Source organism: Kogia breviceps, chromosome 10 (genome assembly GCF_026419965.1).
Source record: "Kogia breviceps isolate mKogBre1 chromosome 10, mKogBre1 haplotype 1, whole genome shotgun sequence".
Lineage (NCBI taxonomy): Eukaryota > Metazoa > Chordata > Mammalia > Artiodactyla > Physeteridae > Kogia > Kogia breviceps.
In genome coordinates this window covers 72,027,181-72,039,319 of record NC_081319.1, presented here as the reverse complement: position 1 = coordinate 72,039,319, position 12,139 = coordinate 72,027,181, and the positions used below count along the sequence as shown (strand labels likewise).

Genomic DNA, 12,139 nt, shown 5'->3' with positions numbered 1-12,139 from the left:
GAGCCGAGAAAGCGATTTTTGTTGCAGGAGCTCTAAGTGAGACAGACAGAGTCAGAGAATAAGAGAGAGAGAGATAATTATCTAAATTATGTTCGTGCTATTATCGAAGACGAATATAGTTAAAATGTAATTAAATATGACGGGCTAGCAGGATGTAAGCCAAGCTTTGGAATGCTAATCATCAATTACTGCATCCCCTTAGGGGAATCAGGGAGAGCTCTATGGCAGAGAGTAGGAGCGGGGAGCTTGGGGATGGGGGGATGAGCGAAATGTGGAGTATGGAAACAGCCCCCTCTCATCTGTCTCCCCCGAACTCTCGTTCAAACACTCCACAGAGGTCCCAGGATACATACCTTTCTGTAGGTGCCACAGAGTTAGAAGCATTCAGCTCAACTCTTAGGAGGGGCTGGCAGGAGGGTCCCGACCTTCTTTTTGAAAGGAAACTTCTCTAAAAGGGAAAATTAGGCTATGAGCAGGGAAGGTAAAGCCAAGACTGGCTCAGGTTGGAGCAGTAAATGCAAATGCATTCACCAGAGAGGCCTGAAATCCCTCTTGGTCAGAAAGTGTAAAAAGCACCCCCTAGGTCCAGAAATCCCAGGGGCGGGAGGAAGCTAGGGGAAGGCTGATCTGGAATATAATTAGGACAGAAGATGACATGTGTTGTCTTAGCAAACTGCTCCCCACCAGCCACCCCAGCCTGAGGAGGGGCCCCACCAAGGCTGAAAACTGACCATGACCTGAGGAGTTCAGATGAGACTCAGGCAGGGCCCACCCCCGGAGAGTCTGAGTTTTTACTGGTCTGAGGTGTGGCCTGGGAGGTAGAAGGTTTAGAAGCTCCATAGGTTACTCTGATGTGCAACCAGGATTGAGAACCCGCTGGTCCACCTAGGACCCGGGTTCCATTAAGCTAGTCAGAGGAAGCAGGCAGCAGCTACTGGGGACTATCAGCTGCAGTGTCTTTCCATGAACCCCAGTTCTGCCTGTCTCGAGGCAAAGAGATCAGTATAAGACGATAGATAGATTTTTTTGTTTAACTGAAACATAATTTGTGTATCAGTTCTGTTGCTAGATCCCCAAAGTGTTGAGTTTTCTGGGATTCCTATATAAGAGTTAGAAATTTAATTCCCTCTGTTTAACACTGCCTGAGCTCTGTCTAAGGCTGGGGTAGAAACCTGGCCACCTCCTGGGCCAGGTGGGTGATGTACGCGACAGGCTAGGGCAGGCTCCTGGGCATGAGGGAAACGCCACAGGCTGGAGGGGCTGAGTCCATCACCTTTACTTCGGAACTAGCCAGTGTTCTCTCAAGATGACCCCAGGATGCCAGATCATCTCGTTTTCAAGAGAAACCAGAAATTTGTATTTTTATGTGAAACCTTCTAATTTGTAAGTGGTAGCTAACTTATGTTTTTAAAAAATACTCAGTAAACCAGCAAAGTATGTCTGTCAGCCTTCCTTGCATGACCTTTGATCTCAGTAAGCATTTGGCTGATCAGCATATGACTAAATGATCACTAATCCCAGTGGCTCCTGACAAGCTGTTTCCCTGACACCTCAGGACTGCAGTCAGGTTAGACAAACTTGGCACCGTTTTTCCTAAGCCTGGCACATAGAAGGCTCTCAATAAATAGCTGTTGAATGGAGGGACAGACAGAGTGAATGGCACAAGCCCAGAATTCCCTGTAAGTCGGGGGCAGTGAGTTGGCTATAAAATCCAGGTAAGCATCCTGCTAGACAAAAGAATTAACTCCCAGGTGCCAGATTGGTCACTGAGGCCTGCACCAAGGAAGGCTTCAGTGTAGCCTGGCACCAGAGAACTGAGCAAGTGAGCGGGTTGCAGGATGTGCTAGGCTGGGAGCCAGTGGGAGTGCGTGCAGGACCCAGTTTTAAGGCTGTTACAGTGTGAGGGTTCCCACCTCACCAGGTCATGAAAGACGTACTCTCCCTCACATGCCCGGTCCACGGAGCGTCTTCAGATGTGATTAAAGAGATGAGTGTGGTTCTTGGCCCATGGCAACAGCAAGGCAGACAAAGAACAGCGTGCTCAGAGGGATGGCAGGCAGCTGAGGGGCCAGCACGAGAGGTGAGTTCATAAAGATCTGTCAGAGGGTCTTCAGGCCAGGTAGGCCTGGAGGCTCACTCAGACCTTCAGCACCCAGCCCTGCTCGGTGCCACATGGCTGGGAGTAGGCGCCACCGCCACTGCATACGCTAAGTTGACAGCAGACAGCCTTTAATATTTCCTCCCTTTTCGAGAATCTTTTCTGCAGGTTCACGTTTGCCTTCTAGCCCTGCACCCAAAGGTTGTAAATAAAACACTCCCCACGTATCCTTACCATTCCTTGTCACCACAGGCTTCTCTCCCTTTCTTGGCTCTGTTTTTTGGTTTTTTTTAACTTTTGAACTTTTAAATTTTTATCAAAGATACACATGTTCAGCTTTCAAAGTCAAGTAGGAGCACAAGGCTTATAACAAAAAAGCAACAACCCCCCTGCTTCACCCTTTTTCACCCCAGACCCCACTCTCCAGAGGCAACTGCTTGCCTTTTTTCTCTTTAAAATTTTAAAAACTATTTTGAAAAGACAATACATTCAAAGAAAGTATATTTAATATGGTTTAAAAATGTAAAACTATAGACAGTGAAATGTCTCCTTCCCACCCACCCCTTCCTCCAGAGATGATAGTTAATGTGTAAACATATAAAAATGTGTGTATTTTCCCCATTTTTTAATACAACTTTTTGGATATCTCTAGAAATTCTCCCTCCCTGTCTCTCCAGCTGCACAGTCTTTCATGGTAGGGATAGAGACGTACCATAATTTACTTAACCAGTCCCAAGTGATGAGTGTTTAGGTTGTTTCTGTTCTCTTGCTGCTTAAACAGTGCTACTGCCTTGTTCCTGTGCTCAGAGCACATCTAAGCTAAAGCTTTTGAAAAAATCTCATGTGATTCTGGTTCCCACATCTTTGTGCTGACCTTCTGTCTTCCCCTCCAGAAGCATTTAGATCTTCTAAAGTTTATCAATAATATGCTTTGCTTTCTCATTCATCGTGGTGGCCACTCAGTGACCTCTAACTTAGAAACTTATGTCCTTCATATCTGGGAAAATTTATTGTGTTACTTTTACATTTTATAGCTCATGTCTTTTCTGCTCTTTTTTGCTGGAACATCTGCTAATTGGATAGTGGACCTCTTGGTTTGATCATCTCATTCTCTTATCCTTTTTCTTTTATTTTCTATCTTTGTCATTTTGTTTGACCTTCTAGAAAATTTCCTCAACTTAAGCTTCTAACTATATTGTTGAATTACTTATTTCAATTCATAGTTTTTTAAAATATAAATTTATTTTATTTATTTATTTTTGGCTGCGTTGGGTCTTCGTTGCTGTGCGTGGGCTTTCTCTAGTTGCAGTGAGCAGGGGCTACTCTTTGTTGTGGTGCACAGGCTCTAGGCACACGAGTAGTTGTGGCTAATGGGCTCTAGAAGCAGTCTCAGTAGTTGTGGCGCACAGGCTTAGTTGCTCCACGGCATGTTGGATCTTCCTGGACCAGGGCTCGAACGCATGTCCCCTGCATTGGCAGGCGGATTCTTAACCACTGCACCACCAGGGAAGCCCCATAGTTTTAATATACAAGAGCGCTTTCTTGTTCTCCAAATATTTCTTTTTCATGTATTTTACTCGTATTTCAAGGGTGTGATACTGTTTTCTTTTATCTTTCTGGTGGTAATATAAGTTTCCCTGAAGTTTTATTCTGCTTACTGAACTATATATCCTTTGAGATATTTTTCTTTTCTCTTTGCATTTGGTCTCTATTTTTCATGTTAGAGTCTTTGGTGATCTTTGGTTGTTTACCATTAAGTGTTAGGCACTGAGAAAGCAGGCAAAAAGCTTTTTGAGTGTGGGCGGGTTTGTGGACTTCATTCAAGGTTATCAGACAGGGCTTAGGCGTTTCATTGGGAGACTCCTGCCCACTCATTCAGATCCAGCACACTGGCCACCTTTGGTTCCTTCTCATGGAAATGCTTTTCAGATCTGCATGGCCATTTCTTCCATTGTGTAGGTCTTAGCTCAGTTGTTACTTTATGGGAGAACTTCCTTAAATACATTATCTAAAGAGGCGTGACCCTCTCAGTTTACTTACATTGCTTTATTTTTCTCCATAGCCCTTCTTTAACTGTGATATATTTGTTTCTTTTATTTGTCTCTCTCTCCCACTAGAAGGTAAGCTACTTGAGGGCAGAGTCTAAAATAGGGCCTTCTTCATTAAGCACTTGATAAATATTTACAGAAGGAAGAATGGAGGGACAGAGAGGAGAAAGGTAGATCAGTATCTCTATGGCTTTCCTCTTGGGCTGGTCCGAGTCTCAGAGGGATCCTCTAGTCCCCTGCCTGGGGGTTAAGCCTGGATCACGGTGGCCTGAAAGCCGAGGGAGGGAAGGGGGCTGGAAGTCTTGCCATCTGGGATATTCACTTCCGTGTATTCCTCGCTCTCAACCCCTGCAGGGTCCCACCCTCTGCTGTGCATGGTGTCCCAGAGTCTAGACCCTCTCTGTTCAAAGACTCCAGAGTGAAATCCCTGTCTCTGCCGAGGTGGAAAAGGGATCATCCCCTCTGTGCAGGAAGGAGAGGGGGGTTGAGGAGTCCACCTGCTCCTTTTACCTGTTTTCAGCCAGCCCCCTGCCTGCCTGCCCCCCACCTTCAGAAGTAGCTGGTGGCTCAAGCGTCTGCAGTGTGAATTCACTTGCTTCCTGTTTGTTTCTCTTTGAGATGCTGGCAGAGAAAGATGGTGACATCTCCTCATGCTTCCTTTGTGCTTGTTTTGTGTTTGTGTGTGTGTATTGTAACACATATTTTATATGAAACATACAATAAATTTTCTTACTGCCCTTTTAGTGGAGGGAGCAAAGCTTAACCCATGTGTTCAATTTGCTGTTTAACTGCCAGTCTGGCCCTGGCCGGACACTCCTGGCCATCTCCCTGGTGTCCACCACGTGTGCTGCAGAAAAAGTCTGACATTTGCTTTCCCTTTATAGCGTAGGCAGCAAAGTCACGTAATTTTTCAGAGCTGAAAAGACCAGGCACCCTTGCCATAGGATCTGCAGGATCCCCAGAGAAGGCAGGATGAGGCTTAGGATGGGAAGCCCTTCTCAGCCAAGCCCTTAAGGCCTGTGTGGTGCTCTCATCACCCAGAGCCACTCTCACAAGCCCCGCACTCACAGAGGGCAGCCGCACCCTCCTCCCCAACCAGGCAGCTCTCCTGTCCTCTGCTTGCTTCGGACAAAGACTCCACTCTCCTGGGACCTGGCACCCCCCGGCAAACCCCCAGCCCCACCAAGGGACTGACTCCACCTTTCCCCTGACATAAACACAGACATCATTTTAATCCCTTTCTTCTCTTTCTTTCTTTTTATTTATTTTAAGAACTGTTTAAAATGCAGAAAAGAATGAAAAGTATTATAACATTGACTCACATACTCATCCCCAGAATTGACTGTAGTTAATATTTTTCACATACACTTTGTCTTTTTATTTTAATCAAAGAAATAAAAGATTCCAGTTGGTGTTGAAGTATCCTTTGTTCCCCATCAGCAAACCCCAGTCCTCACCCTCTCCTGAGAGACAACCACTATCATGAATTCAGCATATCTCCTTCCAGAATAGTTAAAAAAAAAAAAAAAAATTTACAAACATGTATGTTTTCACGAGTAGCATGTTCACAGCGATTGTGAAGCACTCTGTAAACCACATGGTGGTCTGCAGGCCGAATAGGCTTTTAGGAGGACAGTTCTTGGCCCACTTTTTCACTCTCCTTATTAACAGACCACCTACCGTATTTCAGCTGCAGCCCTAGGATTTTATATGCATTACAGTGTTTAATCCTCATTCCTCAAGCAGTAGCTTTAGAGAGATTGTTTTAAATCACTTGTTTTTCTGGCTTGTTTAATTACTACTATGGCAACAACAACATTTTTTCCTTCCATTTTTAAACTTCATATACATAGTATTTCAGCCTCATTATGGGTTAAATTGAGTTTTATGGGTGGGCCGGGTAACTCAATCTAAATGTATAGCTTTATTTCTCTGGAAAAATTGCTTCCAAGCTTCAAATAGCCAATTACCAGGGAAGTTTTGGAACACTACCAGTTTATGAGTTGGGACCACAATACTGTTTGCATTGTTCTCTGACTAGTTCATGGAAGGATAGCTGATGTCCCCAGAGAGATCCTAAGCTTCTTTAGGGCAAGCACTACATCTTGCATGTTTCCCATAACACCCAGCAGGTACCAACCTCAAGAATGTATTCAACAAATGCTTGTTTAATTTCTTCAAAGCCCAGCTACCTTGTCTGCTTCCAGGAAATGGGTGCTAATGGGAGGGTGGTGGGAACCTCTGGAGTAGTCACTAAATCATACACCATCAAACTCAGTGACTCACAGATGGAGCCCAGGGAAACAGTGTGTCTCGTCCAGGTTCACATGGCTGGCTGGTAATTACAGTAGTAATAAAAATATCAGCTATTTTTCTTAGAGCCTAGTGTATGCCAGCACTGTTCTAGGTATTTTACATTTGTTAATGTGTTTAATATTTAGATAGGTATTTTTATTATCCTCATTTTACAGAGAGGAGACTAAAGCCCAGAAAGGTTAAGCAGCTTGCCTAAGGTCACAGAGCTGGTAAAAATTCAAACCCAGGAGCCTGGCTCCAGAGCCCATGCTGTCAACCACTTTGCCATCCTACCTCTCATTCATGAAAGGCCATGATTAAAACCTGCTGTCTTGACTGTCCCCCAGTGATCCTCTCAACTGGAAATATTTTACGTAATAATACAGTGCTGGCATTTTCACTTGCTTCATGTCATACAATCTGTGTTAAAGCCTTGGGCGGTAAGGCAAGATAGGTACTTTTTTCTAATGCTTTCATATACATTCTACCAAACTCAAACAATACAGAAAAGTACAAAAGTACAATTAATGTCTCTTGAAATTCTTCCATCCAAACATTTTGGCAAACATTCTTGTAGACATCCCTCTCTGAATGCGTGTGTGTATAGGTGTTTACAGTTTAACATAATCAGGACCTCATTCTAGATGCATTTTTGTAACTAAGGGAGTGGTATTATTTCTGTCAGCATTGGACAAATGAAGAAACTACAGGTCAGGAAGCGGGCATGATTTGTCAGCTGGAGAGATGGCAAGTGCCAGAGTTGGGACTTCAGTCCTGTGTGGGTTTCTCTGTTTGGGGTAGGTGCTCAGAGCAAAGACCCGCACATATTCTTTGACACCCATTGTTCCTGTTCAGAAACTTCCTCCCGGCACCCAGTCTTGGCTCTGAACTGAGTGGTGCTACACCCCTGTTGTTCTGTTGTCTTCCTGGCAGTGTTGCCTACTAAAGAGATTCCAAGTCCTGGGCGAGTAGGAATATTTATACAGCTCTCCGTAAGCTCAATCAAAATGGCAGTCGAGCTTTTGTGTAGACTAATTGGTGGTGATGGTGTCCTGGCCCTGTGAAGCGTGAACCCTCCTCAAGGTTGCACCCTGATTACAAATGTGGCTCCGATGTGACAATGTCCTGATGCTGCCTTATCCTTTCCTCACTGGGCAGCACTGAAAGTTGTTTTGAAAAAGTTTAGGGGAAATGGAATCTGATATTTTGGAGGGAGAGATGCTCATTATCTCATCCTAACCAGCTTCCCTTCCTACTCGTATTTTGGTCTTGGGGTTGTTATCCAGTTTGCTGAAAATGAAATCATCTATTCAACTCTCGGGCTGTGTTAGTGAAAATGAACTCTAATGTGATTAGGTATTAATGCAGGGTAATGGAGGATTGGTCTTAAATTGAAGCCTTCTGATCTTATTACTCCACAAATGCTCCCTCCTTCTCAGGCTGCTGCCCTGCCAGCCCTGCTTCCCCCAGCAGAGGTGGGGACCGGTGGTGCCAGCCCAGGCCCACCGCGGAGGCTGGGGCAGGAGATGGGAGCCAAGGGGGCCATGGTGAGGAAAGGGAGACCGGGGTTCAGGCCCGGCTCTGCCCAGGATGACTCACAGCGAACCCTCACTTCCTTCAGGGCCTTGGCCTCCACTCCACACTGCGGAGGGAGGAGGGGTCTTCCACAGAGGGAATGATTAGGGGCCTGTCTGCACTCTCAGAGCCCTGAGCATGTTGTCGAGTACCATGTGCTTACGAGAGTCAAGTTATACCTTCACGTCCAGAAGCACCAGACGATTTTTTGGATTAGCATAGGACTAGAAATCTAAGAAGATAAGTCTTTACTCTGTCTGCTCCACTGAAACCGGCTGAACCTAATAGCTGTCACCGTCTGAGGTCACTTGCCCTAGTTCTGTTTCCCTTTCCTGGAGGGGTGGTCTGAGAAGCAGAGTGGACCAGCTTTGGTGTGTGCTGCCTCTTGCATTAGCAGCAGGGATGGGACTCTGATGCCCTCACGGCGTGGACCCCAGCTTCCCCTGACCTGCCGGAGGAAGGATGCAGATCTGTGCTCAGTTAGTTACCCTGCTTAGCTCAGAAATGACCCCGAGGCCTGTGGGAGTGAGGCCAGGCCCAGAGTTGAAGCCCCACAGGGCCTTCCTCATAGGCCCACCCTGGCCCACAGGCTTTCCAAGGGAGCTGCATGGGTCTGGGAGCAAAACACTGAGAAAATGGGCCAGGAGTGCAGGCCCTGGGGATGTCAGATGGCATCACCTTCATGTATGAATAATAGCCTTTTTACAAAGAGAGTGATTTTTCTTATGCTGTTCCAGAAACATGCTTCCAGAGGCACAGACTTTGCACACAGGATGGTAACGACTTTTTAATGACCTTAAGGGGCCTGGTGTCCAGGCAACAGTGAATCAGTCTCAGTGGGAAGCTCACAGGGAGAGAGAAGATGGAACACCTGAAAGCAAAGGGGGAAAAACAAACTGCAAATATGTGTATTTTCTTTAGTAGCATTACTTGGTAATTAGACAATTACAGGAAACAGCTTCCCAGCAGCTGGCACTTCCACTGTGTGGACAGAGGAGAGAATCAACAACTGTGAACTCCTCACATTTCTGATGAAAGTATTGCTGGCATTTGCAGCTGTGGATACTGAGCTCCCCATGTGTTCTCATGAACTGGGAGGTGAACCGGGAGCAGATTGCCTCCTCTCAGGGGTGGCTTGGGTCCCGCTCGGCGGGGCTTTAAATGAACTGGCCCAGCCTCTGCTGATCCTTGAGGAGTGGCTTTTAAAATAGTGGGGCTGCTTTTGAGCCTACCCAGAGACTGGCTTGTCCAGAGAATAAACTGTTTGGGGGACATATTTGGAAGTGGGAAAAGGAGGGCTGGAGGGAGGCCTGTGGAGAAATTGCCTCTTCTTCCCCAGGTGCCACCACTTGCAGGGGGTGGGGTGAGGGGTTCAGACAGGAGCCTGGGGCTCACACTGCAGTGGGTGCCTCCCAGCCTCATCCTCCCCTTGCCCTGCCTCAGCTCCTCCTCCCCCCAGGGCTCTCCAGCGAAGTCACTGCGCCCACCTGGACGCATCCATTCAGCCCACAGCCCTCTGAGGGCAGCCCCATCGTGGCCCTATTACTTCATGAACTCCACCAGCCTTGGTCACTCCTTTGTTTGGCCACACTCTTGTCACTACGTACGCGCAGTCTGCCCTTCACGCTTAACGTCGAGCTTTAGGAGAATTCCGTCGCCTTCGCAGAAGGGCAGGGTGCCTTCTTTGGTGAGGTTGTAGGGGAGCACCGTGTGCTCCTGCCCCCTCTCCACACAGTGGGTGGAGCCCTGTCCCCGCCCCACTACGGCGCAGGAGGCCTTCCCCAACCTCGTACTGGGCTCTGCTGGCCCCGCGCTGTCAGCAGGGTCAGCTGGGTGGTCTAACCAGGCAACGCTTGTGCTTCTCCTCACAGGTCCTGGCAGTCAGTCACTTTTGAAAGACGGCCGGCCTCCTTCATTCGAATCGTTGGAACACACAACACAGCAAATGAGGTAAGGGTCCCCTTTCGTGAAAGACACGGTGATATTTCCTGGTATACAGGTAAATGCCACATCCTGAGTCAAGTGGAGCTGTTTGTTCTACCCGCTAATGTCCCGTTGCTCAGACAGCTTGAGACAGAAGAAGGTCCTGCTCTTGCACAGTGGGGACATCGTTACCATTTCTGGGTATCTCTTCACCAGTGAGTGGAAACCAGCTCCTGCGGGTTTGCTTCTGCCTACCAGACACTCTGCAGAGACCTGGAGAGGTCAAACGCCCTGTCCTCAGAGTCCTCCGCCCTCCCAGACGTCAGCTGTCTCAGTGGTCCCTGGGCCCTCTGAGCATGGTGTGTGAGGAGCCCCAGCCCCGCGGGGCAGCTGAAGCGCACAGTTGCTGGTTTCTTCTGTCTGGCCACTCTGTCCTGTGCTAGCCTGCACATAACTGTTCTTGGGTGAGCCTCTTCCTCCCTGGCCTGTTCCTCACCTAGGCCCAGGCCTGGATCCCGGGGCAGCAGCCATTCCTTTGGGCTGCACTGTTTGTGGATGTTCCGTCACCTTTGGATTTTATGAGGGAAGAGTGGGCAGGTTATTCTCCCCACTTTGGGCTCCTGTGGTCAGGGCAGCAGGCGGGTGAGGTTCCTGGTCCTCAAACATGCTGTTTTTCTCTGGAGAAGTGCACTGGGTTCCTCCAGATCAGAGAGGAGAGGACAGTGCCCACAGTGAGTCAAGGGCGTGAGGGGAGGGCGCTTTGAGTGCTTGCACCGGGACTGCGAGCGCAGCCCAGGGCCGCACCATGCACGCTGGGACCGCCCCCCTCAGCAGCGTGGATCCCCGCTGGGCTCACAGAGGCACCTCAGCGTCCACTCACACCGTTTAAGGTGAGAGGAACATCTGTTTCCATTTTGAGCGCAAAATAATGAATCCGTAAGTTCATTATTACTTAGCCTTTCTGTTTCTCCGGTGGGCGTAGAGTAGGCGCTGGTGCTGGTGGGCTGGAGTCCGGCAGGTGACTGTGCTGTGGGCTCCATGTGCTCATCAGGCTCGTGCTGTTACAGTCCGACGTGCTTAGTGTGCACCCCTGAAGACCTGACCGCTGGTTAAAGACCGCAATCAAAAGGGACAGTAATGTTGAAACTCAAGGTAATAAGTGAAAGGCATAAAATTAGTAACCGTCCTGCAATTTCATCTTAACATGAACTTTCTCAGATCTCTACAGGACCAGCTTCCTGGGTGTGTGACCAGGGCCGTTGCGTGGGGCTCCGTACCCGGAGCTTAGGAAGGGGCTCAGAGCTTAGGGTTTAATGCTCTCCAGCACCCTCTTGATAGTCTTGGCAATTTTACCTTTGAATTTTCTTTTATAAGGGAAGCCCCTATGGGACAGTGGAACGCCCACCAAGGCTCGGAGCCTCGGCTGACCTGCAGGCCAGCCCCGCCCCTCCTACCTTCCTGAGACAAGTTCTCAGCCACCCACCCCCTGACCCCTGGTGCATGGACTTGCCCAGCGTCCCCCTCCTCAGCCTGCCCTGTGGCCACTGCCACCCGCCACTCCCAGTGGGGGCCCTGCACGCTTGTGGGGAGAGTCAGGATCTGGTGTGAGTCCCATGTGTGAGTCCCAGGATAGGGCCCTGGGTGCCATGAGTGTCTGCCCTGACCTAAGGCTCTCCCCCAAGCCTGAGCCCGAGCAAGCGCAGCATCAAAAAGCAAATGAAAACCCCAGGACACGTCAGGAGAGACACTGTGGGAGCAAAGGAGAAGCTTTTTGCCTGCCTTTTTGAACAAGAGGCTCTACATTTTCATTTTGCACTGAGCCCCACACATCATGCAGCTGGCCCTGGATTCATGCATTATGTTTGTCAAGTCAGAATTCTCCAGGGCACATCAAGGTGCTTCTGGTACTTCAAAAAGCATTTTAAGAAGTGCAAATATTGTGATAACTTATATTCATTTTGCCTTTTTATTTATTTAGAATAAAAATGATACACGCCCACAATATGTTTCTTGCAGAGAAGAGCTTATAAACAGAAGCCTGAAACTTTTTCTTACCTCTTCATTTCAAAACAAACCTGAAAATTATAAAAGTAAAGCAACTGATATTTTTTAAAGCAGAAAATTAAAGAATTCTAAACATCAGGTCATAAAAACACTTTTTTCTTTTTTTTGATGATGGAACAAAAGTAAATTTTAATCT

At 47.8% G+C, this 12,139-nt stretch overlaps 1 protein-coding gene across 3 annotated transcripts in view; it reads left to right on the top strand.

The window, feature by feature from the left end:
* The window catches only part of BTBD9 (BTB domain containing 9), a 419,768-nt gene that overhangs the window by 391,562 nt on the left and 16,067 nt on the right, over positions 1-12,139 (top strand). For all 3 annotated transcript variants that reach the window (XM_059077216.2, XM_067006126.1, XM_067006127.1), the window contains one exon: positions 9,888-9,966. In XM_059077216.2, the coding sequence (XP_058933199.1) occupies positions 9,888-9,966 (79 nt within the window). The remainder of the gene's footprint in view (positions 1-9,887; positions 9,967-12,139) is intronic.